Source organism: Polyodon spathula, chromosome 7 (assembly GCF_017654505.1).
Source record: "Polyodon spathula isolate WHYD16114869_AA chromosome 7, ASM1765450v1, whole genome shotgun sequence".
Taxonomy (NCBI): Eukaryota; Metazoa; Chordata; class Actinopteri; order Acipenseriformes; family Polyodontidae; genus Polyodon; species Polyodon spathula.
Window position 1 is genome coordinate 42337128 of NC_054540.1, and position 12401 is coordinate 42349528.

General features: G+C 42.2%; 1 protein-coding gene across 3 annotated transcripts in view; it reads left to right on the forward strand.

Annotated features, from left to right (window-relative positions):
• LOC121318632 (leucine-rich repeat and calponin homology domain-containing protein 2-like) overlaps nucleotides 1-12401 on the forward strand; it is a 110063-nt gene that overhangs the window by 70137 nt on the left and 27525 nt on the right. For all 3 annotated transcript variants that reach the window (XM_041255519.1, XM_041255520.1, XM_041255521.1), the window contains exons 3-11: nucleotides 1286-1412; nucleotides 2645-2750; nucleotides 2840-2976; nucleotides 3298-3428; nucleotides 9146-9233; nucleotides 9695-9803; nucleotides 10755-10858; nucleotides 11222-11289; nucleotides 11649-11759. In XM_041255519.1, coding sequence (XP_041111453.1) covers nucleotides 1286-1412; nucleotides 2645-2750; nucleotides 2840-2976; nucleotides 3298-3428; nucleotides 9146-9233; nucleotides 9695-9803; nucleotides 10755-10858; nucleotides 11222-11289; nucleotides 11649-11759 — 981 coding nt within the window. The remainder of the gene's footprint in view (nucleotides 1-1285; nucleotides 1413-2644; nucleotides 2751-2839; nucleotides 2977-3297; nucleotides 3429-9145; nucleotides 9234-9694; nucleotides 9804-10754; nucleotides 10859-11221; nucleotides 11290-11648; nucleotides 11760-12401) is intronic.

Genomic DNA, 12401 nt, shown 5'->3' on the forward strand with positions numbered 1-12401 from the left:
CACTGGTGCTGTCACTGGTCAGTGCTGAACGTAGGCTGGGTCTTAAAGGAGTGGTCTTCATGGCACTGGCAATGTTCTGACTGACCCCCTCATCATGGCACTGGCAATGCCCTTATTTATCCCCCCCTCATCATGGCACTAGCAGTGTGCTCACTGACCCCCTCATCATGGCACTGTCAATGCCCTTACTGATCCCCCCCCCTCATAATGGTACTTGCAATGCCCTTACTGACCCCCCCCCCTCATCATAGCACTAGCAATGCCCTTACTGATCCCCCCCTCATCATGGCACTAGCAATGCCCTTACTGATCCCCCCCCCCCTCATCATGGCACTAGGCCTCTGGAAAAAGTAAAACAAAACTAAAAAAAAACATTCCTTTCACTTAGCCTTATTTTTTTAATTAAGCAAACATTCATATTTAGCTTCTGAATTTTCTTAATGTAACTTAAAACTACAGGTATATATAATGTCAGCCTGGCATTTTGTACTAAAAAGATAGGAGGGTGTACAACCTTACATAGACCCGACTGACATATCTAGACTAAAGAGAATAAAAAACAGTATACAAATAAACTGCACTTTATGCTTTCATTTCATCAAAAACATGACAGTCAATCAGAATGAAAACAAAATAAGCTAAGCCCCTCCAGTAGGAACAATAGAGGGGGTGTGGATTGAATCGGCCTGTCTGTGACTTGCTTTGTTAACAAGCATGCGCGAAGACAGGAACTGCCAAATCACTCAATCGATTGGCTGTGCCTTTAAAGGCACACACAAAGGTCTAGAAGCGCACTAAAGGCACACGTTCGCTCTTGTTTGTGACAGTCAGTGTTTCTAGCTGCTCGCCACAGACCTTTTTTTATTGTCAGGCGACTTCAGTCTCTTTCTGTCAGCTAGCTTTTTAAATGTATTTACCAGTTAATGAAACACCGTGTAGTGTGTTACTACTTCCTGGTACCCTGTCACTTCCTGTGTCTGGAACTGCCCACCACGGAAAGTGATAATGTACCAGAAACAGTGTCAGTTTACTAAAGCCAATTTGGTTCTTAATCAGTGTTGAAATTCCCAAATAAAAAAAAAAAAAAACTGAAATGCGAAGAAGAGAAGGGATTTGAATTCGTTGGGGGCTGCACCTTTTTAAGAGGATGTCAGCCAGGTGGTGTAGCAACATAACTGAAGTTTGCAGACCAGTTACATTTAATGTTATGTTTTAAAAAGTAATCTGAATGGTGTCTAAAGTTTCAGAGCTTGTGTTCTGATAACTGCACATTTTGTTTCCCCAGTCGAAACCTTCTATCAACACTGCCAAAATACTTGTTTGACCTTCCTCTAAAAGTTTTAATATTGAGTAATAACAAGCTTGTGTCCATTCCAGAAGAAATTGGGAAATCAAAAGGCCTAATGGAGCTGGTGAGTAAGAGTGCTGATGTTTAGATTAGTTTTCTTTCTTTCTCATGTCGAGTGTTTGAGGTGCTTTGCATCATTCAGCTTTATTCAGGGCCATACTTTAACACACTTTATAACACACACGTTATATTTACCCTAACAATAACAGCAAGACTTTGAGAAGCACTAACTTTTCATAACTTTCTTGCAACTTAAAGGGTATAAAAGGACCTTTTTATTTTATTTTGTTACATGTTCCCATGTGTTGCTACAACGATTTACGGAAGGTGTGTGTATTGTTTTAATTTTTTTTCTTTTTTTTTTTTTTTTTTTTTTTTTTTAGTGTTTTTATTGTTTTAATTTTTTTTCTTTTTTTTTTTTTTCCCCCCCCCACATTTTGACCACTTTCTTAAACATATAAATTGCATTCCCTGCCTCAAGATGGCTTCACATGTACCCACATGAACCTCTCAGAACTACATTTCCCATCAACCTCCTGCTCACTGGTAAATCCATCTCCATTACATATGTTAGCAGGAGGATGAGGGGAAATGTAGTTCTGAGTGGTCCATGTGGGTACATGTGAAAACAGCCATCTTGAGGCAGGGAGTGCAATTTAAAAGTTTAAGTGGTCAGAATGTAAAATATGTAAAACAACATACACACACGCCTTACGTGAACAGTTACAGCAACACATAGGAACATGTAACACAATAAAACAAAAAAGGTCCTTATGTACCCTTTAAGATGTGGCGTGTAGTTACATTCCACCTGTCCTCCCCAGCATCTGCTCAACTTGAGCTGGAATGATCCAGCTAGCTGTTATTTTAGTATTAATATATGCTTCATATTACATGTTTTACGACATGCAGTCGTTGCTGCCCTTTGTTGAAATATAACCATGAGGGTTTAACACATGTAACATTTATTTATTTATTTGTTTGTTAATTGTAGAAAAATAAAAAATAATTTAACCCCAATTCTTGATGCAATCGCTATTAATAATGTAGTACAACATTGGTAATGAGAAATTCCTCTTAATAACTTCGTCAGTGTCTTGTGCATACATTTGAATACAAGAGACAGAATTGTTATCATAATGCTTGGATAATTTTAGCCTGGATCTTCAAATTTGTGTTTTTTATTTAGTATACTATCTACAGATCACATGCATTTGGCTGTTTTCTTTTTTAGGCAATGTGTCCAGTACATAAGAAGCATGTTGTCTTATTTAGTGTTCCTTCTCCTTGAACTAGGATATCAGCTGCAATGAAATTCAGGTCCTTCCTCGACAGATGGGAAAACTACATTCCCTCCGAGAGCTCAATATAAGAAGGAATAATCTTCAGGTGCTCCCAGAGGGTAAAGTTCAAGTCTCCTTATCCTTTTACTTTCCAGACTGTGGAAAGCACAGCAGTGTGTCTGATCTTTGCTTCTCCTCTCCCTTTCAGAGCTGGCCAACCTTCCTCTGGTCAGGTTAGACTTCTCCTGCAACAGAATCACAGACATTCCAGTTAGCTATAGGAAGTTAAGACAGCTTCAGGTGATTGCATTGGATAACAACCCAATGCAGTCCCCTCCAGCACAGGTCGGTATACTTGCATCTCAGTTATGTTGTTTTTAGTAAACTTGTTGTGATATGACGTTAAACACCTTGAAGACTCTTAAGAAAAAAAGGGTGGGCAGAAGGGTGTAGGTCAGTGTTCAGAGCTGCATGCAGCAAGACAGGGAAGAATGGGGAGGGAAGAGGAAGGATACACATGTGGTCATGACATCTTACACCTTTGTAGCTCAGTGAAATAAAGTGCTTCAGCACTAGTAAAGCAGCTCCACCACACTACTTTTTTATAACGCTTTGTTATAAGACTACGTTGCAGTCTGAATGAAGTCTCTCTCTTCCCCCCTGCAGATTTGCTTAAAGGGTAAAGTACACATATTTAAATACCTAAACTTCCAGGCCTGCAGAATAGACAAGAAGCCGGACTCTCTTGACCTGCCTTCGCTGGGCAAAAGGATCTTATCACAGCCTCTGACAGACAGGTATGACCACAACTTCCCAGTAATGTTGATGAAGCTGAAACCCTGTAATCCTTCAAGAAGATGCTTGATGAAATTCTGGGATCAATAAGCTACTAACAACCAAACGAACAAGATGGGCAGAATGAGTTCCTCTCGTTTTGTAAACTTTCTTATGTTCTTATAAATACACCAAACAATAAGTAGTTTCAGATTCATTCATTCATTCAAGTGTTTAGTCATAGCACCTTAACCCAGACTACACAGCATTAATTCTTAACGCAGACTGCGCAGCATTCATTCTCATGGCATGAAGTTAAGGTCATGAAGGGCAAGGCAGTGTTGCCTTCGTTAGGCGTGAAGATTCAGGGGCACTAAGGCAGTTCTAGGAGGCAAAAAGGCAAAACATAAATCCAACCCAAGGGCACCAAGATGATTTCAAACTCATTCATAAAACAACAAAAAAGAAATACAGATAGACTATTATGTTGAAATTTGATAGTGATTCACACACTATTGTTACAAAATAAAATGTAGGACACTTTTCTGTTGTAAATCCAATTTTAAAAACAAACTTTCATAGTGAAAAAATGCAAAGGTAATTTGGCAAAAAAAATAATATTCATGATTCATGATTTGACTAGGGGCTTAGATGCAGCCTTTGTGATACAACAGCACAAATAAATAATGTCAGTGAAGGAAAGCTAAAAAAGACAGATTTTCAAGCAAATTGACTGAAGATTCTCATGGCTGGTTTAACAATGATAGTGGTCAAGTGAGTTTTTCAGTCTAGTGCCTGTACAGCTGTCGTTTGGCAACTGCTGTTACAAAACCTGTACAAACAATGCAGCTTTGAAAAAAAAAATAAACACATAAAAACCTGAAATAGAAACTTCTTCAGAACAGATGGATGTAGATACTGTTAGATGTTTAGATTTGAGAGACCTGTACATATTCACAGTTTTTCAAATTTACAGTTGCAAAGGATTTATAGTTTTATTATTTTATTATTTATTTTTTAGCAGACACCCTTACCCAGGGTGACTTACATTTGTATACAATAAATACATATAAACAATTGTAGTACAATTAAGCGCAAGATACAAAACAGTACAATTTGATATTGGGGCAGTTCAAGAGCAGATAACAGTGTTGATAGTTACATCAGAGTTAGATACAAGTGCAGGTGAAATACAAAATACTACAGATTGGGTTAAGTGTAGGATTACATACAGTAAAATAGGGAGCAGATAAGTGCAAGTTAAAGTGCATTGTCCAGAAGGGAAGAGTTGAGTTTTACAGGTGTTGTTTGAAGAGGTGTGTCTTGAGGAGTTGTCGGAAAGTGGTCCGGGACTGGGCAGTCCTGACATCCATAGGATGGTCGTTCCACTACGGGGCGAGGGTGGAGAAGGAGTGGGCTCTGGAGGCAGGGGAGCATAGAGGAGATACAGCCAGTCTTCTAGTGCAGACGGAATGGAGAGGTCGATTCGGGGTGTAAAGAGAGATGAGGGTTTGGAGGTAGCTGGGTGCAGACTAGTCAAGGCATCGGTAGGTGAGTACAATAGTCTTGAACTGGATGCAAGCGGTGATCGGGAGAAGTGGAGTAGCATGGGAGAAGTGAGGCAGAGAGCACAACAGGCAAGTAGCAGAGTTCTGGATGAGCTGGAGAGGACGGGTGGTGGACGCAGGGAGGCTGCCCAGAGGGAATTGCAGTAGTCTAGGAGGCAGAGTACCAGGACCTGGACTAGGAGTTGCATGCAGCAGTTGGTGAGGAAGGGTCGGATTCTTTTATGTTGCTCAGGAAGAAACTGCAGGTGCGTGCTAGAGTGGAAATGTGCAGGGAGTAAGAGAGGCAGGGGTCCAGGGTTACTCCGAGGTTCTTGGCTTAGGAGTAGGAAGAGAGCATGGTTGATTCCAGAGGAATGGAGATAGAGATCAAAGGAGAGGGAAGAAAAAGAGGCCAGATTTTAGAGAGGTTGAGTTTGAAGTGATGTGAGTGCATCCAGGAGAAGATAGCAGACAGACAGGTAGAGATAAGGGAAGGGGTGGTGGGGGTGGGGGGGGGGGGGGGGGGGGGGGGGGGGGGGGGGGGGAGGAAGATCTGAGCATCATCAGCTTAGAAATGGTATGTGAGACTATAGGATGCGATGAGGGAGCACACGGAGCATGTGTAGAGTGAGAACAGAAGAGTACCCAAGACTGATCTTGGGGGACTCCTGCTGAGAGAGTGTGAGGTGTGGAGGTTGAGCCGCGCCAGGTTATCTGGTCTGTGTGGTTGGAGAGGTAGAAGGAGAACCAGGCCAGAGCATTGCCAGAGATTCCCAGGTCAGCGAGAGAGGATAGGAGAATGGAGTGATCGACCGTGTCAAAGGCAACAGAGATCAAGGAGAGTTAGGACAGAGCAGGGAGAGGCAGTACAGGCAGAATTTAACGAGTTAGTGACGGACAGAAGAACAGTTTCAGTGGAGAGAGCAGAGCGGAAACCAGATTAGAGAGGGTCAAGCAGACAGGAAAGTGGAGAGCTGGCTGTGTATTGCCTGCTTGAGGGTTTTCGAGAGGAAGGGTAAGAGGGAGATGGGACAATAGTTCTGGAGGGGGTGAGGTTTTTTGCGGATGGGAGTGATAAAGGCTTGTTTGAAGGCAGAGAGGAGAGAGGTGTTGAGAAGGGAGGAGATGAAGGGGGGTAGAGTAGGAGCAGCAGCTTGAGCGAGGTGAGGGGTACAAGACATGTGTCATGGCACGGTTTGTGGCCCTGGAAGGAGGAGCAGAGGTCAGAGTCTTAGAGGGGAGAAAAGGAGGAGAAGGAGGGTGAGTTAGTAGGGGAAACGGAGGGTGTTGGGGTTCGAGCGAGAGGGGTTGTGGGGGAGGGAGAGGTGTTGAAGAGTTTGTGAATATCAGAGGTTTTAGAGGAGAAGAGAGGCAAAGTTGTCAGAGGAGATAGAGGAGGAGGATGGTGGAGGAGGGAGGAGAAGGTAGAGAATAGTTTCCAGGGATTGTAGAGTAGAGGAGAAGGAGGAGAGGATGGAGCGGTAGAGGTCTAGGGCAGCAGGGAGTTTGGGTCTCTTCCATTTCTTTTCAGCAGAGCGCAGTTTGGTTTTGCTAAGCAGAGTACAGAGGAGAGCCAGGGCTGGGGAGGGTTGGGAAGTGAGGGGACAGAGGTAGTCGATGGAGGAGAAGAGGGTGGAGGTAGCAGAGTCTTTAGAGTTGGGAGAAGGAGTCAATAGGAGGGAGGTGAGAGAGCGGTGGAAGCAACAACAGAGGAGGTTAGAGAGCAGAGGTGACAGTAGGGGGTAGGTGCAGTAGGGAGAGAGGGGTGAGATCCTGATACTGATCAGAGAGGGTGGAGAGGCAGCAGGGCCTGGAGAAGGTGATGTCCAGTTGACGGACAGCTTTGTGGGTAGGAGGGGATGGAGAGAGAGAGAGAAGTTGAAGGACTGTAGGAGAGGAAGGAATCCGGCAGTGGGTGGGGTTGGAGAGATGGATATTGAAATCACCTAACAGGACATTTGAGGTAGACAGAGAGGGGAGGGAGGAGAGGAAATAGTCAAGTTAATCAAAAAAGTGAGCGAGAGGTCCAAGGGGGCGGTACAGTACAATTAGTAGAAATTCGTCCGAGGTTCAGGACAAATGTATTACTCGTTCTTTTTTTTTTGCATAACATTAAATACCCCTTTTGCATAGGTGGTTCTCCACCTCTTTCTCTGACACTTAACCAATAGCAAAAGGACAACACATTATTCTGTTACTATGTACCATATGTATTTAATTTAGCGTGTGTGTATAGTCTAGTGTGGCGACCTCTGAACTCAATGCATTCCTTTTCAGACCCCTGGTGCCCAAAAAGGTCTACACATCTGGTTTTTGTCATCTTCCTCCATGTCTCTCCTTGTTGGCTGGGATCCTTTGAGTCCAGTGGCATTATCTCTTATTCTCCCTGAGAACCTCTGGGTCCAACAGCAGTCTCTGGGAGCCTTTAGCCCCTTTTTATGTTTTGCATTCCAAAAGTCTTTGAGCCTGGCCCCTTCTAGCCCACCGTGCTGTTATAGCTTGCAGTCAGTGCTGGGCAAGAAGCTTGTAGGGACAAAGGCTCTCATCAGTTGTTAGCAGTACATGCAATTTGAACCAAACCGTCTGCTATGCCAGCTGTTAGTCTCCTTTCAGAAAAAACACACCAGGGGAGCTCTGCCAGTTCGCATGTGTAGAAACTGCTACACAATTCTTATTTCATGTTTTCCGACAAAAAGAAAGAAAAAAAATATCAAGTCACAAATAAAAAACACGACGATTTGTATGCAGTAAAATTAAGAACGGAAGGCTTTATATTATAGCAGTTAGTAAAACAGATGTGCAGTGTCTTTGTAAACACTGATATGCTATTAAACCAATTTTGCTTTGTATTATGCACTTTCACAATTTTCTTTCAGCATATTGAGAGATTTTTCTAGAAACGCAGTGCTTGTTTAGAGCAATTGCTATTTTCCTTAAATCTGTTTGGATAGTGTTTGTCATCAGCTGTTATACTAATTTTCACTTTGTTTATTTTAGAAATGTTGAACTGAATCAACACTGTTGTTATTATGTGATTACAACATTCTTTTAAAAACAAAATTCAGTGAAATCGCCCTCTACTAGATGTCACGTAAATTTTAGTAGAACTCGAGTTGCTGTTTCGCTATAGTGCAGACGCAATAAAAGCAAAAGATAAACGATGAAATATTGGGAAGAAATAGATCAGGTTACTATTCACAATAAATAACAATGAAGAACGAGTGTAAAAAATGGCATTTCACCAAAAATAGTGGGTGGACGGCATCCGCCCCCAGTCTAACACTGCGGAGTGGGACTAAGGGACAATTAAAGACATTGCATGGAACAATTAATAATAATAATAATAATAATAATAATAATAATAATAAATAATGTTGCAAATTCTAGATGTTCTATGTGTATGACTAGGCTGCAGTCTTGAGTGTGGAATCGTGTATTCATTGATGTCTCTGTGTTAAATAGTAAGGACTTGCACTTCTTGTTTGCTGTGCTCTATACATTTGCTGAGCAAGGCTTAAGATGCAAGGCAAGCCAAAGCCATGCCATATTGTCTGGTTGCTGTTCTGCTGCTAATCCTTTAAAGAAATGCTGTACATGGGGCTAGCCATTCCACTCACACTGACAATGCATTACCCTCCAAGATTCAGATAGGTGGGGTAGAGGTTGTGTCTGGGGTTAAAGGAGTAACAGCCTCCATTCTCATCTATCCTCTGTAACACTGGCACCAGCCTCTTATCATTGTGGTGGTGCCCCCTACTGCACCTTCACTCTGTTAAGACAATGTGTCCTGCAGACCCCACATTGTAAATTACTCTGACTGCTGGCCCTGGTACGCTGTGGTTTCTGAGCAGAGTTTTTTCGTTAAGCCGTTTTTACTTTCCGAATTGCAGCACCTTGCTCTGTAAACTGAACTTCTGCCCATATCTGTCCAGAAAGGCAAAGGAAGGAATGCCTGTTGTTGCTGCTCTCTCTCTAGTCTGTACTGGATGAATTCACTCAGTGGTCTGGAAGCAAGCTGTAATCGCAGCAAGGTGGTAATGCCACTGCTGCTGCAGGTGGCACCACAGTCCTCCTTCACCTTGGAAGTTCATATCAAGAATAATAAAAGGGGCAGCACAGTCCCAGCACCTTCCAGAACAGCCCAATCTCCAAAAGTCTTTTTATTGCACTCTTACCTGTATTTTTGTTTTCAGCATGGAAGATTTTTACCCAAGTAAAAGCCACGGCCCGGACTCAGGCATTGGCAGTGACAATGGGGACAAGCGCTTATCCACAACAGAGGTGAGGGCCCTGCTCCCTGCTGATTCACATTTGTATTTCAGTTTGGTACACATAACCTGTAGGAGTATCAACCACGCATTTACTCCAGTTACCCAATATTACCACCAAGGTAAGGATCCCTAAAAATTAACTAACAATACTAGAACCTGCTTTCTAAAATGGTGACCAAACTAAGGAATCTTAGGCTAAACATTTGAAAATAATGTTATTAAACTAAATGTTCGATGGACTGTCAGACCATGCAAAGATGGTGGGCATTCATTTGGGACCCAGAGTCATTGTAAAGGATATTGTCCCCATTAGCATGTTCATATACTGCAACCCTGGGCTCTGACAGGGAACAATCTCCCTGCACCCATTCTTTCTGAATGTATTCAGCTGTCCCAAAATGTGTTGGCTGGTATCTGTATGGTTGGGTCCTTTTCACAATATAAAAAAAATGGCAAATTTGTGTTTTTCAGCCATCCGATGATGACACCATCAGTCTGCACTCTCAGGTATCAGAAAGCACGAGGAACCAGGGTAAAGCAGACAGCCACTCCGCGGGAACCAGGCCCGACGTGAATAAAGGTGGGGCGAAGGCATCTGGGTGGCATGGACACAGCAGCACACATTGTACTGGTTTTACTGTTTAAAAAAAAAAAAGAAAATATGTGCATGTGGTAAAGTGGCTGCTGATAGTGAACAGGTGTACAGCAGGTGCAATAATCCAAAGAAACCAACAGACAAGAAAGTACAGGTGAATTGGTTTGTTTATAATTTGTTTATAATCCAAGGGTCTGATGACCAGGCAGTAAATAATAACAAGCTTGTAATACACCATCATGTGTACTGCACAGTATTGACAAAGGGTTGCTGTCCCTTAAATAATAAGCACAGTACTTAAACACACACAATTAGACACACACGCGATCACCAGTCCAAAGTGAGTGCTCTCAGTGCTTGTGCTGCAGTACGATATAATACATGCTTTATTTGTGAACTACAGTGATAACAGTGTTAATCGTGACTGTAGTGCAGTGTTGATCCGGTTTGTGCTGGCCTTTGGCGACAGCCCTGGATTTGTGTTTAGCCATCTAGTGCTATAATCAGAAAACAGACGGTTAGTAAACACACGGACAAACAAACAAAAACACTCATGAATATTTCCAATATGCTTTCTCTGCGTCTCTTACGGTCCTTCCAGTTTCTAACCCAAAACCAAACAAAGGAAGGATTAGCGTTTCTCTGGCCTCTATTATGCTATCCCTCATGACCCCTTGGTAAACGATTCCAGCTGCATCAATAGTTTACAACTGCTACCTCGTTTACCTTTCTAGGTCAATACGTACCTACAACAGAGTCTCGCTTCCATCCAGGCTGACCGACTTCCGAACTTCGGAAACGAACTGTCAGGCCAGCCCGTTCAGCTACTTCTCCTTTCACTATTTAGTGCCCTCAAAAGTAGAGAGGGAGATTTACAACCAGAATTCATTGTATTTCTGTCACAGTGCATTGATTTTATTTTTAATTTTCTCTCAGATCAAGAGCCATATGATTACATCGACCCCAACACAGAGGAAGACACGCCCCTTTCTGAGCCAGGGGATGTGCAGCTCAATGATCCCTTCATGTCCTGTATGAAGGTACGTGAGAGTGCTGGAGATACAAGGGGGTCTATGTGTCTCCGGCTGGGTGTATAAACATAATGTATGAAACAGAAAACCTGACACTTTTTTTTTTTTTTTTGGTTTTTAAGGAATAATTATATCATTAGTACATTTTGCCAAAAGTGCACATTTTAGTTTCTGATTTACTGCTTGATTCTGATCGCTTCAATGTAGACCCTTAAACACTGTATAGTGTCCAACTGTCCTTCACAGTCTACATGGTGACCACGATAACTATCTTGAACTTTCTGGAGCTTCATAATCTGAATGCTTTGAAGAAATTATTATTATATTAATATTGTTGCATACAGTGTAATTTGTATTCTCGTCCCTTTTCAGGAGCTTGGGAGAGTCTTGAGTAAATCACACAGAATAGAGGAAAATGACAATGGGACAGAAGAGTGGAGGTAGGCACTATATACAGTGTTGCTTTGTTTGTGTTCACTTCTAGAATTCCATTATAATAATCTTTTGAAAATAATTCCAAATACTGTCCAGTTTTAGTACTCTCTTACTCCAATGGAAATATTGCATTGTCCTTCACTGAGAGGGTTGATTATCAAAAGTATTTAGAAACAGCTCCTTTGTGGACAGCAGAAAATTGTAATGTCGGACCTGGACCGATATAGGACTGCAAAGGGTTAAGATGCCATTGTTAGGGGTAAGGGGTGACCTCAGTAGAATGGTCGTAACTAAGTCGCTGAGTGTATGTTCCAATGGATATTCACAGAGCGTATGCTTCAATTGATCTGCATGTGTGTTTCAGCACTCAGAAGGAGCAGCAGCAGCTTGTTGAGGAGGAAGAGGAGGTCTTGAAGGAGGTCATTGACCTCCGGAAGATAGCGGTGCAGTTACTGCAGCAGGAACAGCAGAACAGGTAGAGTCCACCCCAAAGGTGCCTGAGTGCACACTGCAGGAGGGCTGCATTCCAGTGTTATGCCTGGTGCAGTTTGGAAATGAAAAGGTGGTCTAGCTAGCTATTTAACTGCTTAGCTAGTGAAGTGGCTGGCTGTATTTTTTGTAATAGTATTATTTGTGTTCACTGTAGCTGTGATGATTGCTAATGGTATAGATTTTGTTTCACTTAGAGTGTAAGCTGCTAGCAGATGTTTGTGAGATCTTGACACATCTCCTGACTTCTCTCAAAAATAACATGATTTTTTTTTTTCGGGTTACAGAATACCACTGACTTGTGCATGCCCTTCTGATGTTTCTTACTTTTTTGCAGATTTCCACTGGTCTGTAAAATATGATAAGGCACAGAATACATTTTAGAATATTTGTAACAAGGGTCTAAAACGAGAACTTTGAGGGAACAGAGGGCCTCATGCATCAGTTTTAAAACTCTGATTCTTCATTCTGCTTTATTTCTGCTGTGGGTGATGTAACTTTATTGAAACAACCTCATTCTACTTGTTTGCTACCCTGTCTTGAATAACTTTCTTTTCTCTGTACTAACAACGTCCTGTCCTTTCCCATCATCATATTTGTACTCCTTTCTTTCGTTTCTTTTTCTTTC